Raw genomic sequence first — 27,763 nt, 5'->3', positions numbered from 1 at the left:
GCTAGGGAATAGGGAAATGGAGGATCTCCCAGCTCCACCTTCCTTAGAAGAGCACAGGCCCTGTGTCCTTCCAGGACCCCTTAAAGCATGGCCTAAGATTACCTTTTATCCTCATTACCACTTTCACCTGCATTACCTGTGCTTCCCAGTGGGTAAGCAGTCCCACTGCTCCACAGCAGCTAGACCTGCACTGTCAGTTCCTCCTGAATATACAATCTCATTTCTGTCACCAGGATTTTGTGAATATCATGTGTGAATACCTACTCCTGATTTTCATTTATCCAGGTTAACCAACCTTCAAACCCTTTTCATGTTTTATTTTATATTTTGATAACTGTTTATAATGAGCATTTTTATACATTCCATTTCATTTATGTGCATGCATATTAATAAGTATTTATTAATGTCTAAAAAGTAGCAAACTTGTAATAGTATTTTTCAGCTTTCAATTCCAGGCTCAGTTTTTTCCCTACATGCCTTGTCACTTTTATGTTAAGTATCAGTCTAGTCGCCTTTGAGTTCCCCCGCTTCCTGAACACCTAAAATTATTATTTTCTGTTATACTTTTCATAGCCTAATTAAAGAAGGGTGCAAACTTTAATATTGCTTTTTGATCATTTCACAAGAAGAAATTCTTCTGTCCCATGCTGTATCTGTAACTTTCAGTTTAACATTAACATAGGAAGTTCTTATTGACTTAGACAAAAGTGAAGAAAAACAGATGTGATTGGTTAGAACTTTGTGGCTTATTTAGGTTTAGGTCTTGGGTTTTTGCTTTTCTTTATTGTTTGAATTATTTACTAACATGGTATTAAAATTAAAAGGTGGGAAAAAAGAAAAAGAAGGAATTTATTATTCTTCATTAACTCTGAAGGAATTTATCAAGAAGATACCTTTAATGGAAACCCTTTAGTAACATTCCTAGTAATTGGTTTTCCAGTCTCCATTTAAATCCTTTCATGCACTTTTTATTTTTCAAAGGAAACATTGTGTACATGAATGAAACATTTCAGTTCTATAAATTCTGTTTGTTATTCTAAGTTTATCTTTTCCTTAATTTGTTCATAAAAATATTTTTTATTGCTTTCATCATTTTAAGCTTCTTATTTTCTAGTCTTTTTGATTATTCTTATATTTATGAGTTTTGAAGGTAAAAAATTATTTTGTAATATTCTAAAAGTAACCTCCACCATCTCCCATTTAGGAATTATATGAATCTGATTTGTTTTTCAATTTCATAATTATCTGTCTACCTATTCTGAAATAGTAACTGAAATATGTCACTTAACATATAGTGTTTTTCTCTTTAGCCTTTTTTTTTTTTTGCAAACCTTAAATATATTTTTAACTTTTTCTTCAAGCTTTATTTCTAGTATGACTTTAAAAATATTAGCCCCTATTTTAAAAAGCCACTGTTTATACATAAAACAATTTATATTTTATTACAGAAGAGAAGTAAGGAGCTAAAGGTTACATGCTTTGCTCTCAGTAGTCAATTTCAAAGCCAAGACAGGAACCCATTTTACCCTTTAACGTTTGATCAGTAGATGTTAAGCTTGAACTAGATTAATCTAAAATTTTAGACTGAGAGTGTAGTTCAGTGGTAGAGCACTTGCCTGGCATTCACAAGGCCCTGGCTTTAATACCCAACATAGCAAAAAGAAAAAACAGCAGCAACAAAAAGATAGTAATAAAAAATAAAATAAAATTCTGCATATAATTAGGAAAAATGATTTTCACATTTTATAATGAAAAGCCCAACTTAAAGTATAATATGGTATAAGATCTGAGCATATATAATATTTAGGTTTGTTTGAAACTTCTAAACAAAATTATAAATCAAGTTCTGTGTACTTGATAGCTGTTTACTTAAAGGAAGCCTTCTGACAACCTCTCTGTACTTTACAAACTAACAGCAATCTCACTTCATAATTTATCCTTTTTTAATTCAAATTACAATATATGATCTTATTCATTAAGCTTAGCTTGGGATTTGACTTTTTATGAAGTACCAAGGAATTGGCTATTTTTAACACTGAAACATTGGTTACCAAAGAATAATATTCAAAAAGAATTCAAGATTAAAAGTTTTCAGTATCTGAATTTTCTTCTCTGTCAAAACCAGAATTTACTGACTTCTAGGGCAAAGGTCATCTATTTGATCAGCACAAAAAATGGTAATTTAGGCGAATGCCCTGGTGGCTTTTTAATGCTCCCTATTATGTATTGTGTACAAGTATTTCCTAGCCCTCTGGTGCTTCGTGTTAGAAAATCTTATAACAGCCCATTCAACCCTTCTCCACAGCAGCACCAACAAGGGAGTCAATTGTAGTCAAGACTTTTCAGATGCGGACACCTGTTCTCTAGAAGTTTTATATAAACCATAGAGTAACCATCACTAACTGTGCCAATACAGACCCAGTACAGACTGGCAGCCTTGAAGAGTTGCTTTTTGAAAACTTAGTGCCCTTCCCTTCTTGGTGGTAATGCATACCATTAGAGAAGCTCTTATGGGAACTTTTACTTTGATACCTTCTACAAACTCTGAATGTAAAAATTAAGAAATATAAGGTCAGTATTTAACTTTGATTATGTTTGAATTAATCACTGCTGTTTAGATATATGCTCCAAGGCTATTGAAGGATGTTTCTTCTTAGATTAAATTACCTCATAATACCATTTATTTTAGTTCCATCTTTTCCTTTTATTTCTTAGTCTTTAGTATGTTTGCTCCTGGTCATAACCCCTCTTTTTAATTTCAGGTTTATAGATTTATATTCTCACTTCTTATTTAATAGTCAATTATAAACATTTTCCTTCCCATGTCACTAAATGACTATACCATAGCTATCTTGCTTCTAATTTGCCATAATAATAAACATTCTGAAGGTTTTCGTTATTACCAAGTGTCCTTTATACACACACACACACACACACACGTATACATATGCATACATATATGTAAAATCATGTATATGTATGGTTTTGTGGAGATTTTTATTCCCATTCATAGATGAAAAATTCGAACCCAAAGACATGCAGTACTAGCTAAAGACATTAGAGCTATTAAAGGGCAGAGTTTGGCTGCTGAATCCATTGATTTAACAAATTAAATTAAATCTATTGTAGCTGTCTTCTTAGCTCCACTGCGTGTCCATGGTCATCTAATTGGTTTCCTTGCTTCTGTTCTTAATCGTCTATTCTAGTCCATCCTGAATTCCTTAGACTACCACTAGAGTGATTTTTCTATGCTGAACAAATAGAATCATGTTCCTTTCACGTCAGATCAAAATCCTTCAGTGACCTCCCATCAGCTGTCCTACTGGGTTAAATCTGAACTGTTTAGCAGGGTCATAGGGCTGCTTCATCTCAGTCCTACTTACCTGACTGACTTTAGTTCCTCTCATCATGTTCTGACTTCAGGTTGTAACATGATGAATTAATTCCTAAATGTGTAATGGTGTCTGTGCCTTTGCACATGGCTGTTCTCTTCCTGGAATACTCTACCAGTTTCCCTGTCCTAATCAAGCAAGTAAGCTTTTACCATCCTTCAGATTTTAATTATAGCATTTTAATTCTACTCTGACATGCCTTTCCAGATACCTACTTACTTAATTCTTCCTCTTGACCTCCATTACTCCTTACTCCCTCATGGTAGTATTTTTTGTAATCATGTGCAATCTTGTCCTTTTCTAGACTGCAGGCTTCTTGGGGATAAACTCACTGCTCAAATTTTCAGCTCTACATTAAAGCATAGTGAGTGAAACAGAAGGTGCTCACCTGATAATTGTTGAATGAATCAACATATCAGCTAATGAATAAATGATCCTCCTTTATTCCTGAAAAATCAAGTTTCTTAAGTTCAGTATGAGTTCAGAATAAATTAGGCTTAGTGAGAAAGACTGAAGTACTCTTTCTCAAGTGATGCATACAATATAGTTTGTGATCTTTAAAGTATTCCTAATTCCCAAACTGGAGATGTGACTCATACTATCTGAATAAAAAGCTTTAGTTTGGGGGCATGTGCTTTGTGATTCTGATTTTGATTAAACTAGAGGTCTCTCTGCTACTTCTTGGCTGAGTACTGAATAGTCAATGCTGATAGATGAATCATTATTTAAAAGAGTTCTGTGATAGAGGTATTATAAGGTGCTTGGCGTGGGATCACAGAGTAGTGGTAGTAGGTCTAGTTTAGTTAATGGTGGTAGAATATTCTGTAAGGCATTTCACAGAATGCAGGTGGTAAGTACTCTGTAAGATGGCATTGTCACATTCTGAATACTATAGAAATACTATAGAAATCTAGCTAGAGCTGTGTTGTCATATATAGTACCCAATGTGTCTGTTGAGAGTTCGAAACACATAGCTAAATTTTGATGTTATGGAAGTATAAGATACATAATGGATTTCAAAGACTTAGTTCCCAGTTCTGAAATGTGAAGTAGCTTACTAACAATTTCTTGAATTGATTACATTTTCCCATGATAATAATTTAAATATATTGGATAAAATATATTGTTTAAAAGCAGGTGTAATTAATTTATCATTTTAATGTAGCTAGCTACTAGAAGTTTAAATTACAGTTATGGCTCCCATTATATTGCTATTTTGCATTGCTGACCTAAACCACATTTTGAGGTCTGCTGACTCTCAGTGTAACTTTCTTTTGTCTGTTGGTTTCAGTTTAGCATTCTAGTGTCTACTTTCCTCACCTACTATGCCTCATCAATATTAATTAACATAGGGATTCCATCTCTACTCTTGATCTTGTATTCACATCTGTTAGATTTTTTAAAAATATTTATTTATTTTTGTTGTACACAATGCCTTTATTTTTATTTATTTATTTTTTTGTGGTGCTGAAAATTGAACCCCGGGCCTTGCATGTGCCAGGCAAGCGCTCTACCACTAAGCCACAACCCCAGCCCCCCACATCTGTTAGATTTTGACATCTATATTTTTAAACTGGTTTTTAAATTTTGGAAATTACTTGTTTGGCTAATAGTGTAATCTGTGAGGAATGTGTTTTTGAGTTTAAGCAGCTTTTCTGCTAGGCATGGTGGAAGCCATGGCTCAGGAGGCTGAGGCAGAAGGATCACAAGTTCAAAGCTAGCCTCAGCAACTTAGCCAGGATCTAAGCGACTCAGTGAGGCCCTGTCCCTAAATAAAATATAAAAAGGACTAGGGATGCGGCTCAGTGGTTAAGCAATCCTGGGTCTAATCCCTGGTACAAAAAAAGAAGGAAGCAGCCTTTTCCCCACATTGTAGGTATTTTTTCTCCCCCTCCCTTTTCTTCCTTTTTTCCTTTTTTGTTTGTGTGTGTGGTGCTGGAGTGGACCCCAGGACCTCTGACATAATAGGCAAGCACTCTACCACTAAGCCATATCTCTAGGCCTCCACATTCTTACTTTAATAGCTCTTTGTTTTTAAGGAGTAACAATTTCAAAAGCATAAGGTATGGAACCTTTATGAGTACTTTATATATCATCACATAATGAGACCAAATATTATGTTTTCTAGCCCGTCTCCTGAACATATTTTTGTTTTGTTGTATACATCACATACTCTCTTCTTTCTAGGATCGAATATGATGCTTATCGCACTGATTTGGAAGAACTGAATCTTGGACCACGCGATGCAAACACCCTCCCAAAAATTGAGCAGTCACAACATCTGTTCCAAGCACATAAGGAAAAATATGATAAAATGCGCAATGATGTTTCCATCAAATTGAAATTTCTAGAAGAAAATAAGGTAAATTTATTCTTTACTTTCAACTTCTTTCTGTGGAGTTTAAAATAAAGTTACCCTGAAGAGATATATAGATTTTTGTTTGTATTAATTCTGTATTGTAACAATTACAAGAAGGAATTCCATATAAATCAGTGTTTGAGGGTTTTTTTGTTTTGGGGGTACTGGGCATTGAGCTTAGGGGCACTCAGCCACTGAGCCACATCCCCAGCCTTATTTTGTATTTTATTTAGAGACAGGGTCTCACTGAGTTGCTTAGTGCCTTGCTGTTGCTGAGGCTGGCTTTGAACTCGCAATCCTATCTCAGCCTCCCAAACCACTGGGATTACAGGCATGTGCCATCTGCCCTGTTTTGAGTTTTAAGAACACCAAATATTACTTTTCTGTCAGAAGAGTCATCAACTATATTGTCCAGTCTTTCATATATAACAATTGGCAAAAAAAATACTTGGTGTTCAACCCTTAATTTTAAGATTGATGTTAGTAGCATGTGATTTAAATAAATAATGAGAGAGGCTCCTCTGAATAATTTGAAACTTTTTCATTAATGTTAGGTATGGATTTCAAGGAGAAATTACAGCATCCTCCCCAGTAACTGATGAATGAGGAATAGCTGAAAGGTTCAGTGTAGGGCTATAGTTAGCATAAACTAGAAGGAATAAAACAGGAAATGAATTTGCCACATTGTGTTCATATAACATGAACACATCAAAAGACAACAGGTAAAGCCTGGCTCATCTCATTACTGTAGTCTGCCTTTCTTTTAACTCTGGGTGCTCTGTCAGACAGTGACATCCCCAGCATGGGTCATTGCAATAACAACAGAATGGAAAGAATATGAAGTTGAGGCAGAATGACAGGATTGGAAAATCAAAATAGGAAGCTGGTTCAGCTTGCAGGGAGTAAGGATGAAGGATAGGGACTTTTTTTTTTTTTTTTTGGACCCAGTGTTTAATTTGGGATGGTGACAAAATATTCAAGTGGAAACAGTTGGTAGGAAGTTGACAATGTGTGTTTGGGAGTTTGGATAAGTAGGGTCAGAGTCTCGGAGATAAAGGTTTGGGAGTCATTGCTTTGAAAATAATGTCATTATCACATTTTCTTTTTGACTATAAAATAGAAAATTGCTTCTGTAATCCAATTGTTCTGCTGTATAAAAGCACTATAAATTGCATAGCTTATACGGAGACAGAAGGCTGAGACCAAGGCATCGCAGATCTAGTGTTAGTGAGGGCTGCCTTCCGGCTCATGGATGGCTTATTCCTGCTGTGCCCTTACATGTTGGAAGGAGGAAGCAGTCTCTCTCAGGCCTCTACTCTCACTCATGAGGAGGCTGTCCTGTGGGACCTGATCACCTCCCAAAGGCCCCGCCTGCTAATGCCATCGCCTTGAAGGTGAAGATTTCAACATGGGAATTTAGAAGGTGTACACAGCACTCAGATCATAGCAGGAAATATCCAGAGGTATCTTTTGTTTTGGCTTTCCACAGCTGTCATCAAGTTGTCATTTCAGTTTGAACTCGGTAATCAGCTATGTCTAAAATAAAATCGGTAGAGAAACTTTGGTCTTTTATATTTTTTATCTAACTCTTCAAAACTATAAAGAGATATTGTCAATCTGTTGTTTTAAGCAATAACTATAATTTGGGTGAAGACTTAGAGAACTTTGTAGAAGACTGTAAGAGAACTTTTGTTTTGGCTATTGTTATTGAGCAATTTTTACCCTTTTATTTTTAATAGTTTAAAGAAAGGCTTAGGAACTGTCTATTGCCCCTATTTGCTTTCTTTGGAAGCTTGGAATACCTCAAATCTGGTTTGGTTTCTTTTGTTAAACTATAGCTGAATGTGTACCTTAATGTCTTTTCTGCATAGATGTCAGATAATCTACTTAGTACTTGAATTTTAACAATATTTTCTTCCTATTTCTTTCTTTTTTTTTTTTTTTTTTTTTCACTTGACTGTCAAATTTTTATTATTGTTTACAAGTATTGTGAGTTGTTTTCTTTGAAGTGACAGTTTTACTTTGAGAAAATGTCCACTAAATTCCAAAGTCTGAATAGTCATAGTTTGCTAACGTTATTTCAAGTAAAAAAGGATGGTACAGGAAAAAAGTGACTAGTTCAAATCACAATGCAAACAATGGTACAAGCCATTAGATTAAATTAGATAGGTTATTTCCCATGAACTCAAGATTCAAAAGAACAATCTTCCTATTTCTTATGTATTATATATTGATTTTTTTAAAAAACAAACTGGAACATCGTTGAGAGTGCTGTTTTATGTTTGATGTTGTTCTAAAGACCTAGTTTTGCAGTTTTTCATAGCCTTTGTTAGGGGGAGGGGTACTCTGTTGGTTCTCCCAGCATGGTTCCTGGAGCTCTTTCCAAGGTAACTTCTGAGCTATGTTTTAGAAATTGAGGTGTTTATAGTATGTACTTAGTCTGGCTTTCCTTCCCTCTGGCAAAACAAAGAGGGATAGAATATAAGATACACAAGTGTCTGTCAATGTACATGTATTAATACTGAGTGATATACTTATCTGTATTTGTCTTTACCCTTAATAAAAACTTGAGTTCTATTTATAATCTGGGGCTGGGGATGTGGCTCAAGCGGTAGCGCGCTCGCCTGGCGTGCGTGCGGCCCGGGTTCGATCCTCAGCACCACATACAAACAAAGATGTTGTGTCCGTGAAAAACTAAAAAATAAATATTAAAAAAAAAATTCTCTCTCTCTATTTATAATCTGTATTTTCTGCCTCTTCACCCCATTATATAGTTGTTTGCTTTTACCCTAAACAATCCTTATTAATCTCCGAAATTCTCTTGTTGGTTACTACACAACATTGAGTTGTATAGCAATAAAGAAATGGTTAATTACATTCATCTAATGTTTCTCCTTTCATCAGTTTTCTCCTTTTGGAGACTTTTAAATAATGTAACTTGAGCTATTTTGTGAGTAAAGGCACTTTGTTTACTTGTTATTGTCCTTTCAAGTTTGTTTTAGTAAGGATGAAGACCGACATTACTGGTGCTCTGTAGACTTTGTGAGAATAGGTATCATGCCTTCTTTTTCAGCCCTCGTGATGCCTGGCAGTGGTGCTAAGTATATCGTAGTCATTCAAGCAGGTGCACATTTGTGTTCTTCCCCAGATTAGAAGTGCGCTGCAAGAACCTGAGGGATGGGGGAAGTGAGTGGGAGTCAACTTCAGGAGGTGGTGGTGGGGGGAATCCTGATTACCTCACTCGTGTCTCAGAAATGCTTCTTTTGTCTGGAGCAGTTTACTGTTTGCATAGAAAATGGAAGCAATGTGTTCATTTTGGGGCAGTGGGGGCAGTACCAGGGATTGAACTCAGGGGCACTCGACCACTGAGCCACATCTCCAGCCCTATTTTGTATTTTATTTAGAGTCAGGGTCTCACTGAGTTGCTTCTCACCTCCCTTTTGTTAAGGCTGACTTTGAACTCGCAATCCTCCTGCCTCAGCCCCCCGAGGCCCTGGTATTACAGGTGTGTGTCACCTTGCCCAGCCTGGTATTGATTTTTTTAAAAACAATTTTTATATGGTTTGAAACTACTTAGAATGTGGGAAAAAATAATAATGTTCCCCTCAAGATTACTGCCTTTTAATTGGGGATGATAAACCTCTTTTTAGGGTTATAAGTATCTTGGGAAAGTGGGGACCTGTGCCTCAAAAGAGCCAATAAAGTAGTTTGGGGTATAAATAAAAAAAGTGATGATTTTTTTTGTATTTTTATTGATAAAATATACTCTAATGTAATCTTTCTTAATTAGCTATAACCATTAAGTTGAGGCTTATTTCATTATTTGATATTTTAGTAACTTAATGGATGGCAAAAACAGACTTAGGATCTGCTTTTGTCATGAACAGACAGGATCTATTCTGTATTAGTATAGTTACTTAATTAAAAACATTTTTTTCCTTAAAAATTCAAGTCATTTTGAATCTTAGGTTGATATGGAAAGAGTGGTTTACACTCACAATATCCTGTATGTAATCATACTACCATAATATTCCTGAATACTGTAATTTCTTTTCTAACATTTTATACATCATTTCCTTTTTAAAATACATATTTCTTTCTAATGTATTTTATTATAAGTTTAATTTTTCAGAGAAAACTCCAGTGAATTAAATATAGTAGTTAGACAGGAGAAAAAAGAATAGAAAATCAAGAAGGGTAAACATACTGATGTAACGTGAATTAGCTATATACAGTTGTATAAAATTTTATTCAGATAAGTACCATAATAGGAAGTATGGTGTAAAGCCTAGTAATTTTTTTGAAAAATACACTATAAAAGTTTGGAAAAGTTTGAAGGAAGGACAGAGATATTCTTTTCTTACTAATAGTTGTCTTTGAGAAGAAAAAATATAAGCCTCTGAATTTGTTTACTTTTATCTTATTTATTTATTTTTGCAGTGATGGGGGGCTTGGGCCTCAAGCCTGCTAGGCAGCCACTATACCACTAAAGCCATATCCCCAGCCCAAACCTCTAAAATTTAAAAAATGGTAATTGATGCTAAAGTTTAAGGAGCATGTTAATCATTACCTAATATGAACAAGCAGATACATTCTTAAAATATTTTCCCCATTGTCAAAAGAAAACAAGCCTAACTAACTTTGATTGCTTTCAAAATATTCATATTAATGATTTAATGTCATGTTTATATCCATAACTGGAGGCACAAACAGTGGTACTTGGTATAGATGCTTGTATAGGTCAAGTGAAATTAAGTTATAGAGGTAGTAAAAGGACTCTGTTTAGTTTTAAATAAAAAAATAAATGGATTGAAATTTCTAAGTGCAATAGGTAACTATGGAGATAGTTTCTTTTGTGTCCAGCAATACCTTCTGTCAACACTGTGTCAAATATAATCATCCATGTTTGGATCCTGGGAAATATTCCCTTATTCATGCAATTTTACTTCCTGAGTATATTTATTTCATCATGTAATTTGATGTTATTTTATGTTATTATTGTTCTCTCTTTTAATCCATTCAACAAACATTTACAAAGTATCTACTTATATCTTGTGCTAGGAAGTATTCTGGATATTGATGATACCTGGTGAACAAAAGTAAACACAAATTCTACCCTGGAAGAGCTGATAGCCTACTAAGAGAAACAGTCTTAGTTAAATCACATAAAAAAAATTGTATAAAATTTTAGCCATGACTGGTGGTCAGTTCAGAGTAGTAGAGAAGTCTTCCATGAGGAAGTGATGTTGAACATTAACATCTTAACTAGATAAGTGAGAAGCAGAAAATATTCCAGATAGAAAGAATAGCCTGTGTAGCAGTCTTGTGGTAGCAGGGGCGTTGTTAGGTTCCAAAAGTGAATGTGTCTGGTTCACAGGGACAAGGCTGGAGGAGTAAGTGAGGGCAGACCATGCAGGACTTAAAACCACATACACTAAGAGGTTTATTATCAGTGGAAAGCCCTTGAAAGAATTCTTCGCATATGCTAGCTCTAAAATACAGAGGACAGATTATAGTAGGACCTAAGAATGAATATAGTAGTTTAGAAAAGAGCTTAGAGCGGATGAAGGTGATAATAGTAGAAATGGAATGAACTGAAGGTTTCAAGAGAAATAGATAACAGGTAAAATAAAACATATGTGAAGTAGTAGGAGCAGATTGGTGTGTAATGGGCACCTTTGACATTTTCTTTTTTTATTCTGTAAATATTCATCTATTGCTTTTTATATGCCAGCCATAGGTTAGGGAATAGAGGTATAATAGTCTTGTCTTCATAGAGCCTAAAATCAAGTAGGGAAAATAGACTTTACATACATACAAGTAGGCATTACACACAGTACATAAAACCAAACAATTACATACATACAGGCTATGGTATATGTTGTAAAGGGAAAATCAGGGATCATGTGATGTTCCACCTATTAAAAAATAAGTTTTTTATAAAGAAAGGAAACTACAGCTGAAAAGTGTTTGTTTTTTAAATAGCGTGCCTATTCATTTTTCCAAAATGAAGCTCAGAATTAATTTCCAGTTTTCAAACATTGTCAGAGTCTATAATTTTCCTCTTTGCTTTAAAATCCAATGATCAATTCTGTGCTGGAGAAAATAGAAAAATAGCTAACTTGCTAGGACATGAGCTACCTACATCATTATTAAATGACACTCTTAAATGACAAATAACATGAGATAGTGCTCTTCATTTATATGAGAAAGTGTTTTCACATTTGGTCAGTGTTTACTGTGCTGCTGGTTTGTCTTCTACTTATTCTACCACTTTTAATCTTTTTTTCTAAACCTACACAGAAGAAGAAATTAACTGTATATAAACCAAAAAGAACGGTGAGAAGGGGGGAGAATTTCAGGTTGTGGATTGATTTTGAAATTAGACTCCTCCAAGCCATACCATCCCAAACCAGGGTACTTTGCAGTCATCTGAGAATGAGCAGGAACGAAAGTCAGAGAGGGTGCTGGGGAGGAGCGAGCCTTGCTGACTCTGAAGAGTGTTTGTTTTCTTGTCCGTTGTGTTCAGATTTCTGTCAAGGTGCTTTTGAAGAAGTTATTTTGTACGCAAGATTTAAAAGCCTTCCAGAATGATATCTTTATAATTATGAATTGGTGGTTCTTACATTTGACTGGGCTTTTTACAATCATTAAATACTTAAATGTTTTCTGATCCTTGGTCAGAAGTGGACGGCTTGTATGCATGGTAGGGTTGTAGTTTCTGTTGTGTGTTAGTAGGGAGGAGATTGTGTGTGCCTTTCACTTTGAAAAGAATTCACTTAACAAAATTTTACTTCCTAACCACAATTGCTGTGCTATGTCTGTTCCACAACAGAACATGTTTTGTGATGTGGGTTTGTTTTTAAGTCATCAGCATGAGATTTGAACAGATCACTTGTCATGCATATTTGTTGAGTTTGTTGCAAAAGTGCCATAGCTTGTGGCTGTGTTGTTACTGCACTTTTTTTAGTTAAGGTTACAGTCGCTTCTACTTGCTAAAAGTAAAACCATTAATTAGTATTTCTGAGTAAAACCTCCAAAGACAATAACAGTGTTGAAAAATTTGACTTTGCAGTATTCCTTTTAACCTTTCCAGGAAATTCTCTCAGTAGTGACTCAGCACTTTCATGTTGACCCCCATATCTTCCATGAGTCATCTATACTTTATTTGATTAAAAGTTTAAAATTTGATAACAAGGTTTCTTTGTTCCTCTTAAACTTGTAGTATTCTGATTTTCTATCCTTATTCCTTTAAATTTTCAAGACTTTTTTTTTTATTCATTTCATTGTGTAAGGTACTTGTTTTAGGGATATCATTATGCCTAATCCTGTCTATCATTATAAAATGCTAAGTTAAGCATGAAAAGAAAAAATATAGAATTTAATGAAGAAATATGTTACTGTGGTCCCAAAATACCTGCTAGGTGGTTTGACTGGAACAGGACTTTTTTTTTTTTTTTTTTTCTACCTGTCAGTGATTTGCTGAAACCTATCCCAGTGAGTCAGAAAAATAGTCTATTCTTCCACCTCCACTTTCAGTTCCTATTTGTCTTTCCTTCTCTTGTTGCCTTTCCAATGCCCACACCCATATTTTTGATAGTGTTTCTCTTTCTCAACCAGTAGCTGCTTTGACATGACAAGCATTTCCAAAGCTATTTTGAACTAATAAAATGATACTCCACAAACGTAATAAAGGCCAAGGCGAGTATCTTTTCTGCTTATTATTCTCCAGCCTCTTGCTTCCTGGGAAAAGAATCAGCAGGGGCCAGGGAAGCACATAACTGTCAATTTTGAAATAGGTGTAAAGAATGGAGTTGAGCTTTACCTGTTGGTGGTGGGGGACTTCTTACCAAAGAACCGTTTGTTTTACATTTTCCTCACATGCTTACCGACATGCTTACCAACCTGTTGCCCCAATATTTTGCTATACTTAATAAAAACCCCTATTTCATAGAATTATTGGGAGAGGCAGTAATTACTTTGAAGAACTTAACAGTTGTGAATATATTAAAACTAATAACTTTAACTGGGAAATGTGTGTGTGTGTGTTTTTTTTTAATTCTCTGAATAAGAATGTATGTAATCTAAATTTGATTTGGAAAAATAATGGACCTTTCGTATGTTTTTTATGTCAACAGAGTACTGCTTATCTCTGAAGTTTTTCAGTTGGTGACTTTGTAAAAGGTGTTTGTCTTCTAATGATAGGTGCCATGCAGGCAGAAGGAAGCTTTCAGTGTCTTCCACTTGACACTGTATGTCAGTCCTCCTTTTAAACTTCTTACCCAGTTTCTGTTTAAAACCTGTTTTGTCTTTCTGTCTTAGGAGTCAGTGTTGGAGTTTGTTTTGCCCTTTAACAATTAAGGTATTGTATAGTATGTTTAGGTCACTCAACAGATGTTGCTATAGTGGTTTTGCTTATATCTGATCTGGATTGCTCATTGTTTGGCAGATCTTTATGAAAGTTCTTTGTGATTGAGCTCACAATGATTTAGTGTATTTCTAAATTACTGTAATTGTTTCTGATGTTAGCTTTTGAAAATTTGTCAAATTTGTTGTCATCTCATTTTTGTCTGTAATTGTTACCTCTTGCTCCTGTTTGAAATATCTGCTTTGCTATTGTGTTTTATCTGTACTTTTAACCACTTTAAATTTTCCCAGTTAGGATATTAATAGTTTAGTCAAGTTTTTTCCCTATTCTGTATATATGGAAGAGTATATGAAAGCCTAGTATTGTACTATTCTTCATAAATATACAAAGAATTCACTTTCCTTTCATCTACCCCATCCCTTTGTTAGATCCTTGTTCCAAGGATATTAAGTTGCAACGTTAAGGCTAGACAAAATTAAGAATGAGGTTAAAGTGAGTCTGTCTCTACATCACTACCCTTCCTGTAAGTGCTCTGCTGCCCTTGTTCATTTTTTTTTTTTTTTTAAGTTTTTAAAAATGCTTACTGCCCTATGAATAGCAGCAAGTCACGAGTAGATGAAAGAGCGTGAACCCATCTTGGGATGAGACACTTCCAAATTCCCTAAATCCTGTCTACCTCCTTAGCAGTCTAACCTTGGACAGGTTATTCAGCTGAGTCTGGTTCGTCCCTCCTTCCGTATCTGCTGCCCTCCTTCTCTTTCCCTCCTTCCCTCCCTCCCTTTCTCTCTCTCACACTCTGCCCTCTCTCCCTCTACTATGGAGATAATATACTATATACCAAGTAGATATAAAAATAATGTTTTTTTATGATTATATTACTATAGGTGATAGTAGGTGACTAATTCCCAGGTAATTTTTCTAGTTTTAATATTTTACCCTCAAAATTAAATGAAAAAAAAAATCAAAAAGTTTAAAACTGGATCACTTGACCCTTTCTCTTCTTGTCTCCTCCCGGTTCTAAATGCTTGTGTCTCTTGATGGCCAGCATCCTCTTGGATCTACAGTTTGGCTCATCACATTCAAGTCTTAGCACAATCTTCTTCATGGTTTTAGCCTCTTGCAGAAGATTGGCCTTGTCTGCCCACCATAGCCGCTCTGCTTCCCATCGTAGAGCCTCTTTCCTGGGGTATAAAGGGAATCCTTGCCTTTCTCATACTGGGTCACTTTGTGAGGCTGGTGTTTGCCACACTTTTTACAAAGTCCTTCAGGTTTTAGGTACATTGACCATATTTATAGTAGTGGTATCTACACAATAAAAACCAAGCCAAGAGAGTGTGTCTAGTCTTCCCTTTCTTACAAGGTCCTTCCCTGGGTTCTGAGCAATGGAGACTCCTGTTTAAACTATTGCAGTCCAGCCCTGACTTCAAGAATAATGTTTGGGGTTTTTTTTGAGGGAGAGAGTACCAAGGATAGAACTCAGGGGCTCTTGGCCACTGAACCACATCCCCATCCCTTTTTTGTATTTTATTTAGAGACAAGGTCTCACTGAGTTGCTTAGCACCTCTGAGTTGCTGAGACTGGCTTTGAACTCGTGATCTTCCTGCCTCAGCCTCCCAAGCTGCTGTATTACAGGCGTGCACTACTGCATCCAGCAAGAATAATATTTTATCTGTGATACAGAAAGTGCTTCTCAAAAGTTAGTGTTGCTCCACCCTATTAAAGCATAGTTTACTAAAAATATGTGGCTCTTTTCTTGATTATGTGCACTCCTTAGTTCTCATAGTCTGAAAACTTAAATATTTCCTGGAGCATTCTTGGCTTTTGTCCTTTTTCCTTAAAGTAGGATCTGACCTTTCCCACCTCACTTTCTTCATCTCTCTCCCTACACCACTTCTACTGAGAATTCAGAATCTTTCCTAGATTGACCCTTTTAGATTTCAGATTTTCTCAGATTTGAAATATATGCATATGCATAAACCAGATATTTGGAGGATGGCACCATATCTAAACACAGAATTCATTTGTTTCACATAACCTTATACACATAGTCTGGAGGTAATTTCATAAGTAGTCTTATAAAGAGTCTTGCAACTGCTTTTCTAATATTACTTAATTACTCTTTTTAAGTGGCAATGATTTCTACTTACTTAATAACCAAAAACATCCTGAGAATTATCTGTAACATATCTGGCAGAACTGCATTGAGGACATTGTATGAATGTACATCATAGTGCAAATTAGTAAATCAAAACTAGGCAGAAGGGCTGGGGTTGTGGCTCAGTGGTAGAGCACTTGCCTAACATGTGTGAGGCACTGGGTTCAATCCCCAGTACTGCATAAAATAATAAATAAAATAAAGGTACTTTGTCCATGGGCAACTAAAATTTTTTTTAAATAGAAAATCAAAGTATTCTAATTTGTAACTCATGAAGTTTGAAAGGTATTTTCATACTGAAAATTGGCTTATTAACTTACTTTAATTTCCCTTTATTTTTTATTTAGTAATATTTGGACTGGACAAGAGTCAACATTCTTATTTAAGTTTGTATCTGATTTTGAAAACATTACCATCAAAACCAAATATGAGTATTCACAAAATCAGTACTAATAGAAAAATGAATTGATTTATCTGTTTTAGTGTTAGAGTGAAAACTATTAGCATATTAAAAGGAAAACAGTTTCTGATATTAAAATGGGAATGAAATTTTATACTTTACAGTTAGAGTTTTTTCCTTGTGTTTTTACATTTTAAATGCAAGCTGTGAATCACTAGTTGTTCTGTCTAAATACCAAGGACTGCTCTAGAGTGTGTGTGTATTTCAAAAGGCTCTACTCACCAACCTTCTCACAATTATTGGGAGGATGTTTTGGTGAATATGAGTATCGTATCATTTTGTTGTGAAAACTAGAACTCAGACCTAAAAAGCACCCTGTCTTTGATGTCCCATGGATTAAGTTTCCTTGGGGGGGAGGGGGGGTAGGTAACACACTCAGTGTGAGGCTTCATTACCGAGCTCCAAGTCTTCCTTAGCTACCAGAGGAGCTGGCCCAGCCCTCTGTGTTCAGCCCTCACAGACCTCAGTGGGTGAGGAAAGAAACTGACTTGTGTAGACATTTGCAGAGTTAAATTTTCTGATGCCTTTTCCTCTTTCTTTCTTTCTCTGTAATTGTCTACATGTCTAATATGTGACGTGATCACATGCTCTGCTTTTGTTCTGTAATTATAAACCACTGGGAATTGAAATTTGAAACAAAAATCTTTTGTGACTCAGTAGTAAAGTAACTGATCAGAGTCTGTTTATGAAAATTGAACTTTCACACTAAAAATAAGGAAGTCCTTTAGTTACTATGTGAAAACAATTAGCGTGTGAAATGTGAAAACAGTGAACAATTCTTGGATGAGCCAGGAATCATCCAAAATAGCAAAACAAAAATTGGCCAAATAATACTGTTAGAACAGGTGGAAAATGACTTTTTGACCTAAATAGGTTACTAGTGTGAAAGCCTTCACAGAGGGGGAAATGTTGCATCTTTCTAAATTTCATATAAATGAAACCAAACAGTTCACACTCTCTCTTTTCCTCCTTTCACTGAACAGTGTTCTTATCACTCATCTGTGTTGCATGTATCGGTGTATTCGTTGCTGAGTAGTGTACCATTATATGGGAAAACCCCGATTTGTTCATCTCTTCACTCTTGGTTGACATTGAGTTTTTTCCAGTTTTCAGCTGTCACAAGTAAAGCTACTATGACCATTGATGTACAGTCTGTGTGGATAGGCTTCCTTCCCTCACTTCAGATCCCAAGAAGTGGAATGGTTGCATTAGATCATAGGTATATGCTTAGCTTTATAAGAAACTGACAAACTTTCAAGATGGTTGTACATTTTATGTTCTGTGTCCTTGCCAATAGGTTATGGTCAGTCATTCTGTGGTTGTGCAGTAGCATCTCGTGGTGGGTTTAATTTGGATTTTTGTAATAACTAAAGATTTTGAGCATGTTTTCATGTGTTTGCTTGCCATCTGAATATTTCCTTGGTGAACTACCTGTTCAAATCTTTTGCTCATTTTTTATTGGGTTGTCATCTTATTCAATTCTAAGAATTCTTTCATTTTAAAGTACTGGGGATCTAGTTCAAGGCCTTGGACATGATAAACATGCATTCTGTCACTAAGCTATATCCCCAGCCCCTAAGAATCCTTTATATATCCTACAATCAAGTTCTTTGATACATATTTTCTCCCAGTTTATGGCTTACCTTTTCATTTTTATAATAGACTCTTCTGAAGAGAAAAAAATATTTTTATGAAGTCTAGTTTATTGTTTTTTATAATTTATGCTTTGTGTGTACTATTTAAAATTCCTTCTCAAACTCAAGACTATTAAGATTTTTCTCCTATGTTTTTTTCTGTAAGTTTGTTGCTTTAGTTCTGACATTTAGACCCGTGCTCCATTTTGAGTTGAGGTGTAAGTGTACGGGTTTACTGCTGATGACTTAGTCCTCGGGTCCCTTTTCAATCTATGCACTCTCTGATAAGCTTATCTAGTCACATGGCTTAAAATATCATCTGTATGTTGTGACTCTCGAGTTACCTCCAGCCCGCCCTGCTTATCTAGAACCCAGCTCTCTCAATAGTCCCCTTCCCCTCTGCCACACCTGCCCCCTCCATCTTCCCATTTCAATATATGGCAGCGTCATCCTTTCAGTTGCTTAGGGCCCAAGTCTTGGCATCATTTTTGGCTGTTCTCTTGCTCCCACACCCCACATCTTTGGCAACAAATCCCACTGGTTCCACCTTCCTGTCGTGTTGGAATCACACCTCTGCCACCCTTATCCGTCACCCAGTGGCAATAACAGGCCTCTCTACTTCCACCCTTGCATATTTATTAAGTTAGATATTGTCATTTCCCCCCCCCCCCCAGAATCTCCCAGTGGCTTTTCCTCTCATTCAGAGAAGGATTCTAAGATCTTCCACCATCTAGTCCCACTCCTTATCTAACCACATCTCTTACCAGACCTTATTCAGCTCTGCCCAGCTGGCCTCAGTGCCTTTTCTTAAGCATACTAAGCACACTGCCCGCCCCAGTGCCTTTGTATATAATATTTTTTCTGTCTAGATTTTTTTGTTCCAGATATCCTGAAGCAACCCTTCTCTTCTCAGGTCTTCTCAGCTGCCACTCACATGAAGTCTCCTAGCGCCTGCCTTTTTAAATGGCGAAATGCTCACTGACATATGCATCTCATATTTCCCGTTGCTGCTTTACTTTTCTCTGAAACATACTGTACATTTGACCTATCTTGTTTCTCTTTCTTCCCTTAAAAGAGTATAAACTTATTGCAAGTGGAGATGTTTGCCTTTTGTTGATTGCTTGCATGTCCAGCCCCTGGAATAGCGTCTGATGTTTAATAGAACCTCAGTAATATTTATTGGATGAATGAATTTAAGTAATATTTTAGTGGGGCTGTCTGTAGTGAACACTCCAGGTCCTCAGAAAAGTTATGATATAGACATACTTTATCTTTTATAATCTTTTCCTTTTAATGATTAAAAAAAATGTTAAATTCAGCCAGACACGGTGGCATACACCTGTGATCTCAGCTACTCAGGAGGCTGAGGCAGGTGGATCACAAGTTCAAGTCCAGCCTCAGCAACCTAGTGGGACCCTCTGTCAAAATAAACAAGGCTGGAGATGTGGTCCAGTGGGAGAACTCATGCCTAGCATATGTCATGGGGTACCTGTGCACGTTTTTCTAGGGCAGAGTTTTAGGAATTAAATTGTGTTCTGCAGCATGTTTCTTTCACTTTACTGTTAATAATTGTTTTCAAAAGTAATTATATATCATTAATACCACTGATCAGCAATATATTTATATGAGTTTTTATTGTTTTACATTTTCCTGAGGTGAGGGTGTAAAATAGTACCCCATGTTAGTTTTAGTTTTGCATCTTCCTGTTTCCTAATGAAGCTGGATGTCTTTTCAGATGTAGTTGGTCATTCCCGTTTCCTCCTTTGTACAATGTTATGCTCTCCTTCCTTCCTTCCTTCTCTCCCTCTCCCCATCTCCCTCTTCACCACCTACCTACCTCTTTCTCCCTCCCTCTCTCCCTCTCTTTCTCTATCTCTTCCTTCCTTCCTTCTTTTCTTTCACAGAGCTGAGGGTAGAACCCAAAGCTTCGCATATACTAAACAAATGCTCTACCACTGAGCTACATCCCAAACCCTAATCTTTCTTAATGGGGCTATTTTTGGTTTATGGGAGCTCTTCGCATTTTCTAGATACATATCCTTCGTCAGTTACATATAACGCAGATATCTTTACCCAGTTTGTAGCTTGTCTTTTCACTCCCTTTTGATGAACAGAAACTCAGTTTTAATGTAATTTAATTTATCGATCTTTTTCTTCATGATGTAGGATTTTTTAAAATTCTCATTCAAGAAATGCTTTAGCATCTAGCCCAGGCACTGTGGTGCACACCTGTAATCCCAGCGGCTTGGGAGGCTGATGCAAGAGGATCGCAAGTTCAAATCCAACCTCAGCAATTTAGTGAGGGCCTAAGCATCTTAGCAAAACCCTGTCTCAAAATAAAAAAATAAAAGGCAAGAGGTATGACTCAGTGGTTAAGTGCCTCTGGGTTCAATCCCTGGTACCAAAAAAAGGAATGCTTTAGCCTCCAAGGACATAACAGGAGTTTTTCCACCCTTGGATGAAGCATTTTACTCTTGGTGCTTTCCTTTGAGCCTCCCTGGCAACTAGTCACAGTGGCAGAGCAACTGAGAGCAGCTTGGTTTTAGAAAACATTTTTGGAAATTGAGAAAGAAAGATAGTGAATTCAGATATCATACCATGTATAAAATTTTATATATTTTTTTCATTTAGACTTTTTATATCATTAAAATTATTAAAGCTCAGTTTTATGGGCTGGGACTCTAGCTCAATGGCAGAGCACTTGCCTAGCAGTTGCACAGTGGTGCATACCTGTAATCCCAGCATCTCAGGAGGGTAAGGCAGAAGGATCTCAAGTTTGAGGCGAGCCTCAACATCTTATTGAGGTGCTGACTCAAAAATAAAAAGGGCTAGGGATGTGGCTCAATGGCAGAGTAGTCCTGGGTTCAAATCCCAATACCAAAAAAATTATAATAGTAATAATTTTATTTTGCAGTTATTATAAATAAGACCTCAGGAAACGATTCATAAATTTTTTTAATATATTCTTTTTTTAATATATATATTTTTTAGTTGTCATTGGACTTTATTTTACATGCTAGGCAAGCACTCTACCACTGAGCCACAACCCCAGCCCGTAATTCATAAATCTTTTTGATGGTTTGCTCATTTCTTTTTGGGGGGGATTGGGGAGGGGAGGGGTACCGGGGATTGAACTCAGGGGCAGTCAACCACTGAACCACATTCACAGCCCTATTTTTTGCATTTTATTTAGAGACAGGGTCTCGCTGAGTTGTTTAGCACCTCACTTTTTGCTGAAGCTGGCTTTGAACTCTCGATCCTTTTGTCTCGGCCTCCCCAGCTGCTGGGATTACACGCATACACCACTGCGACTGGTGGTTTGCTTATTTCTTTAAGATAGAAGTAGTTAAAACTTATCTAACTTGGTAAAACTTACTCTTGATATCACTAAAATAAAAAGCAATTGGAAATAACCAAGTCATAAGAACTTTGAATAAATTGACTTTCTGGACAATGTTTGCTCCCATTGCTTGATTCTTTACAAAGAAATGCAGTGTTTTAAAGTATCCAGCCTACACAGTTTTATGTAAACCGTAGCTTTCAGTGTGTCCATACCTGGTATATAGCATTTATTGTAAGTAATTATATATAATTTCCCTTTTAGGTATCTCACATGATTTTGAATATACTTAGTTTGAGGGTAAATTTAGTGATATTTAAATTACTGCTCTCAATAATGTTTGAAAATTATTAACAGAGCTGGGACTTAGCTCAACGGTAGAGCACTTGCATAGAAGGTATATTGAAGATTTACACGGGATATATTTAGCATCTTAAAACTGACTTTTTTCCTTCAGGGTAATTAAAAAGTTATCAAAGGCTCAGTGACCCATAATACTTGGTATATGTGAAATGCTGTCTCTATTAAAGTGGCTTTTCTTGAGGAGAGAGACGGTGATTCATTAGGGATGTAGTATGTCACCTTCCATCTCGTGTCCTTGGTGTTAATGCTTGGTCTTGTCCTTCTGCCGTGTCCACAGGTTAAAGTATTGCACAATCAGCTGGTCCTTTTCCACAATGCCATCGCCGCCTACTTTGCTGGGAATCAGAAGCAGCTTGAACAGACACTGAAACAGTTCCATATCAAATTGAAAACCCCTGGAGTGGATGCCCCATCTTGGCTTGAAGAACAGTAAAATCTCAACTGGAGAGGAGAAAAAAAAAAAAAGGAATTTCTAAACCAACCTAATCTGATAAGAATTAAGCAGAGTTGGGGGACGTGATGAAGGTTAACAACCATTGTAGTGATTCTTGCACAAAGCTTTAATTTTTCCCTTTTCATACCTTAACAATTGAACTGTTAAATTTGATGGGAAGGTTGGTAGTTTTAATGTAAAACATAAATTCTCTAATCCAAACACAGTAATTTTCCTTTTTGAGAAATCCTTTTGTATTGTGAGGGTTGATGGCTATTTCTGTAGTTTGAAAACATCTAATATAGATTTGCACTGACAAGATAAAAATTTGAGGTTTTTGGTCCTGGAATCGAGGACCAGTTGTAACTTTTCCAGAGGGAGGTTTACATGATTTGTATCAACATCAGATATTTTATATATGAATATATTAAACATCTTTAAGAGATTCATTTTCATGTATTGTCTTAAAGAGAAGAGAAACTATTTTGCAAAGTAAATTATATGGCGTTTCTGCAGCATCCACACAGAGGTGGCAGTTCTAATGAATGATTGATTGGCTCATGGAGTTGTGGTAAACACCTTTTTTAAAATGAATCTTTACCATTATAATTTTCTTCAGCATCTTTATTTTAAAGACACAGGAATAACACTTGTCATTTCTATGGTGGGTCCTTAAGTTTATGAATTTGTATCACCCAGAGTCACTGGGCAGTTATGTTAGCAATTTCTTTTGATTTATAACGAAACCTGGTTAAAAGAGTTTTTTTTTTACAGGTGGACTTGAGAATGGAAATTCATGATGGTTTCTAGAGTAGAAATCTGTACTTAGAACACTAGTTTGGGGGTAAATTTCATTTTTATAGTCGTAAATTCCTAGAGAGCTTTCATTGACTTCCATATGTAACAATACCAATTAAGCCTTAAATCACAGATATGTGCCTTCTCAGATACAGTAATTCTTGTTCAACCAATGTACATAATCCATGAAGAAACCCCTTTCAGATAATGTTTGATGTGTCTGTTCCTTGGGAAGGAGCACATGTATAAAGATTGAGTTTCTTTGGCCTCATTAAACCACATTTGAGGTTTACAGTGGAATCAACATTTGAGCTTGCTGTTTGGTTTCTCTTGAGTCCTTTTAAGGAATGAGCAGCAGAAGGACTTTTTCATTTGAGTAATGAAAAGGTCACATGGAACAGTGTGGCTGTAAGAGGAGAGGATGATGATTGGGAAGGCCAGTACTGTCTCAGCTGTGCAGCACATTTGGTTTTGTGTTCTTCGTGGTTGGCCCATGTCCAACTGTATGGTTCCTCAATAATGTAATCCTCTTTAAATGTAAAGTTCTTTTGATTTTTGTCATAGACATAAAGTAATATTTTGAGAGGTGTCTCACTTGTTCATTTCTATTGTGTTGAAATGAAGTACTTAAAATTATTGTTATCCATGAACTTTGTGGACTGTAAATTTGTTATATACGTTCAATGCCTTTTAGCTGGCTTTTTAATTAATATGCCTGTTTTGAGTGCTTAATACAGTGTAATGTGATTGTAAATCATCAGCTTATTTTCAGTCATTCCCTCCTGTATATTTGTACTCTTGAGAGCCTTATTTTATTCTTCCAGCAGAATAACTTACTTGTGATAGTTCATTTACATTCCCCAGAACGTGCCTCTGGTGTGAATTTTGTATTCTTATTAAAAGTGTTTGCTGCAGTATCTTGTTTCTCTTGCCCTCAGAGTTTTAAATAAGAAATAACTATTTAGAAATTCTGAGAACATAGCATTTTCCCCCTGAACTTTAAAAAAGAAAAAAAAAAAAAAAACCAGCAACAAGAAATAATACAGCAACAAGAAATAATGCTTCTGTTACTTATAATTGTTTTGCTCAGTTTTCTTTTCCTTCAATTTGAATCTCTTTTGGAAACTGAACCTGTCCAGTCTCACCACATCTCAGTAAACAATGTATTAGCAAAACAGCTAACTAGTTTCATCCGTATGAATTAATAATTTTTCAGAATAAACTGAAAATGTCAGTGACTCTGAGTAGTGGGTACGTGTGCAAAAGAAATAAGAATAGTAACATACTAGCCAGAGGTACATTTGCTTTGTTAGAAAAGTAATTCATATTTGTTGTAGAAAGAAATAAGAAAAGTTTCATAAAATGAAAGATAACAACCACTTTCTTAAGTGAATAAGTACTGCATGGAACCACCTAACCCTCCTAAAGTTGGATGTTTTAATTACCAATTTTTTATATCATAATCTTAGGTTTGGATAACTTTTAACAGGCATATGTTCATCTTTGTACTCTTCTAATTATTCCCTTAAGTTATACTCCTGGAAGTAAAGATGGACCGACCCTCAGAGTATATGCACACTCCTAAGACTGTGTTGTATTTTGCCAGTTTACACCTCCCAGAGCATACCACATGTGCCTGGTTAGCTTTTATTTAAAGCCAGTATGCAAAAAATCCATAGAATCAACAGGGCATCACTTTATAAATGTTTTAGGTGGAAAGGAAAAACCGTCAGTCAGATAAGACCTGAACAATCAAGATTTGGGGAGTTTTCAGATGTGAGGTATAGGAGCAGAAGATGGATGGAAGTAGCTGACTTTTCTCATAAAAATAGAAAATAGTCAAGAAAAAACGAAAACACTCAAGAAAACTAGTCCATTGAACTTGAAATTGAACTGTCCATTCAAATGCTTTTAAATATTGGGTCTAGGAAGGACCTGGATTTGCAGAAACAACTTATCTGAAATAGAAACTTTATTAAGCATTTTTTTAATATCCATAGTACACTGATGACGTTATACCATAGAGTGTGAAATGAAAATGTTTCTCAGAGATTGTCTAACACTTTTTTTTACAGATAAAGGCCTCAGAATATATAAAATTAGCCAGCCCACCATCCTCAAGTCTAATATCAGATGAGTGCTTGCAACTAAACATGAATGCTTCTTTAAGTCCTGCTATTTCACCTGCATAATTAAACCAAAGCATTGTATCAAGTTCCTTCTAAAGGAAAGTACAATATATGTGTTAAATGTCTTTCCTGTTGAAAAAGGTAACCCATCCACCTCCACACGGGTTCATATTAGATACAGTATAAAGTATATAAGACATTTGTCCTTTCTGACCATTCAAAGAAATCACGTGAGCCTGAAAAGTGTTATATAAAGTAAAATTTTGTAAATTCTGAAGTTTCTTTTCATCCTGAAATTGTTAATTTGAAGAATAATTTATCTACCTCAAAATGTGCCGTCTTGTTTAGTTTTCGCTGGAGATGACCATAGGTGTGGAAAATAAAAGCAAATTATCCAAGGTGCTAGTTCAGTACAACATGTGTGTGTACTTTTTCCTAATATTTGTGAAGTACTACTTAGAATGCCTGTATTTTGTAATAGTCCTAAATACGTTTTGCCAGTAGCTCTTTCCTTGACTTGTTCAGTTGCCTGGAAAAGTTGAGACCACCTGAAATCCTGCTTTACTGTTTTAACCAAATGTAGGCATTAAGAAAACCTGATTCCCCTTTAAGATCACAATTTTTTTTTTTGTCGGTTGAGGCTGTCCCATGGTAAGTGGGCAATATTCTGATTTAAAGGCCAGTAATATTTTGCATTAGGCCACAGGTCTTTAACTATTTTTTTACAATGCAACAAAACCTATTAAGTGTGGTGTGGTGGTGCACTCCTGTAATCCCAGCAACTCTGGAGGCTAAGGCAGGAGAATAAAAAATTGAAGGCCAGCCTCAGCATCTTAGTGAGGCCCTAAGCAGTTTAGCAAGACCCTATCTCACAATGAAAGAATTAAAAAGGGCTGAGGATGTGGCTCAGTGGTTAAGTGCCCCTGGGTTAAGTCCCCAATACCAAAAAAAAAAAAAAAAAAACAGGGCTGGGGCTCAGTGGTAACGCACTTGCCTGGCAAGTATGAGGCACTGGGTTTGATTCTCAGCCCCACATATAAATAAATACATAAAATAAAGGTCTATCAACAACTAAGAAAATATTTTTTAAAACTTATTAAAGTAGAACTACGATAGAAACAACTTTTCTCTTTTGAGGACTTTTATTAAATTCTGTGTTCCCACTTGAACATTTCCTGTTCAACAGGTTTCCTACCACAAATGGTTCTTTATAATAAATTGCTAAGTGGTCCTCCTAATGTACAGGAAACTGAAGTTCATCTTTGTGTAAAATAAAGGTTGATTCATAGAGTTTATGTATATTGATAACTACTTGTTATTCCTGTGTTAACCCTGATAGGGAAAAAGGAGACTGTTCATTTGAGGAACGGAAATTAGACCCAGACCGAGAACCGTAATTCCTTCTGTGCAATTAATTCATTAATATGCTGCCAGAGCTGGGAATTTCAGTGATATTTTTACAAATGAAATGTGCCACAAAATCCCAAAACAGTTTGTTTTGTTTGGACCCAAGTAAAGGTTTGCCATGAAGTCAAAAGACTGAGCTTTCTGCACCTGTGATCCAATGAATTGTTTGTTGATTTTTAAAAGTTTTTAAAAGGAACAGGCTACCATTCTGTTGGCCTTGAACTTTCCTTGGCTTAGACTTTCATATTGCTTTGCTTTTGGTTCATGTGTGTGTCATTTATATATATTACTTAGGAGAGAAGTGTACCCCTAGGCAGCATGAGGGCACAAAGGAAGAGTAATGTAAGCCATATAATTCTTCATCGTGTCTTAGAGTTTAGTGTCTGAAGTTCCACTAAGAAAAGCAAACTCACAGGGCCCAGTGGCACAAGCCTGTAATCCCAGCGGCTCGGGAGGCTGAGACAGGAGGATGGCGAGTTCAAAGCCAGCCTCAGCTAAGCAACTCAGTGAGAGTTGCTCTAAATAAAATACAAAATAGGGCTGAGGTGGTGGCTCAGCGGTCAAGTGCCCCCGAGTTCAATTCCCGTACCCCCGCCCCAAGCAAAACAAACGTTTTTTGGTTTTGTTTTCAAGTGGGTGGAGAGCATGGAGTAGAGAAAGGGAAAGTAACTTTTCAATTCTGTTAGTCTTCCTGAGAAAGTTTTTAGCATAAGGAATAAAGTATTCCTGATAAATTATTTATATATGCTGTTTTGCTTCTGTTCTCCCTCTACATGATTTCTGGTTCTTCCCAAGGAAGCTTTTTATGAAAAAAGTACCTAGAGTTTTGAGCAGATAATTACAATTCTTTCCTTTGAGCAGTATATACTTACTATGGCTAGACGCTAAGCTCTGAGAAAGGCATAGTGTTGGATGCTGTTTTATT

General features: G+C 36.0%; 1 protein-coding gene and 1 pseudogene across 8 annotated transcripts in view; one reads left to right on the top strand and one right to left on the bottom strand.

Annotated features, from left to right (window-relative positions):
* The window catches only part of Arfip1 (ARF interacting protein 1), a 114,454-nt gene extending 90,235 nt beyond the window's left edge, over positions 1-24,219 (top strand). For all 8 annotated transcript variants that reach the window (XM_027926758.2, XM_071614604.1, XM_071614605.1 and 5 more), the window contains 2 exons: positions 5,580-5,754; positions 22,349-24,219. In XM_027926758.2, the coding sequence (XP_027782559.1) occupies positions 5,580-5,754; positions 22,349-22,504 (331 nt within the window). In that variant the 3' untranslated portion in view covers positions 22,505-24,219. The remainder of the gene's footprint in view (positions 1-5,579; positions 5,755-22,348) is intronic.
* Positions 15,090-15,407, bottom strand: LOC114085567 (large ribosomal subunit protein eL42-like; annotated as a pseudogene).
* Positions 24,220-27,763: the final 3,544 nt, after the last annotated feature.

The sequence above is a fragment of the Marmota flaviventris genome, chromosome 7 (genome assembly GCF_047511675.1).
Source record: "Marmota flaviventris isolate mMarFla1 chromosome 7, mMarFla1.hap1, whole genome shotgun sequence".
Lineage (NCBI taxonomy): Eukaryota > Metazoa > Chordata > Mammalia > Rodentia > Sciuridae > Marmota > Marmota flaviventris.
This window is presented reverse-complemented; position numbering and strand designations above follow the sequence as displayed.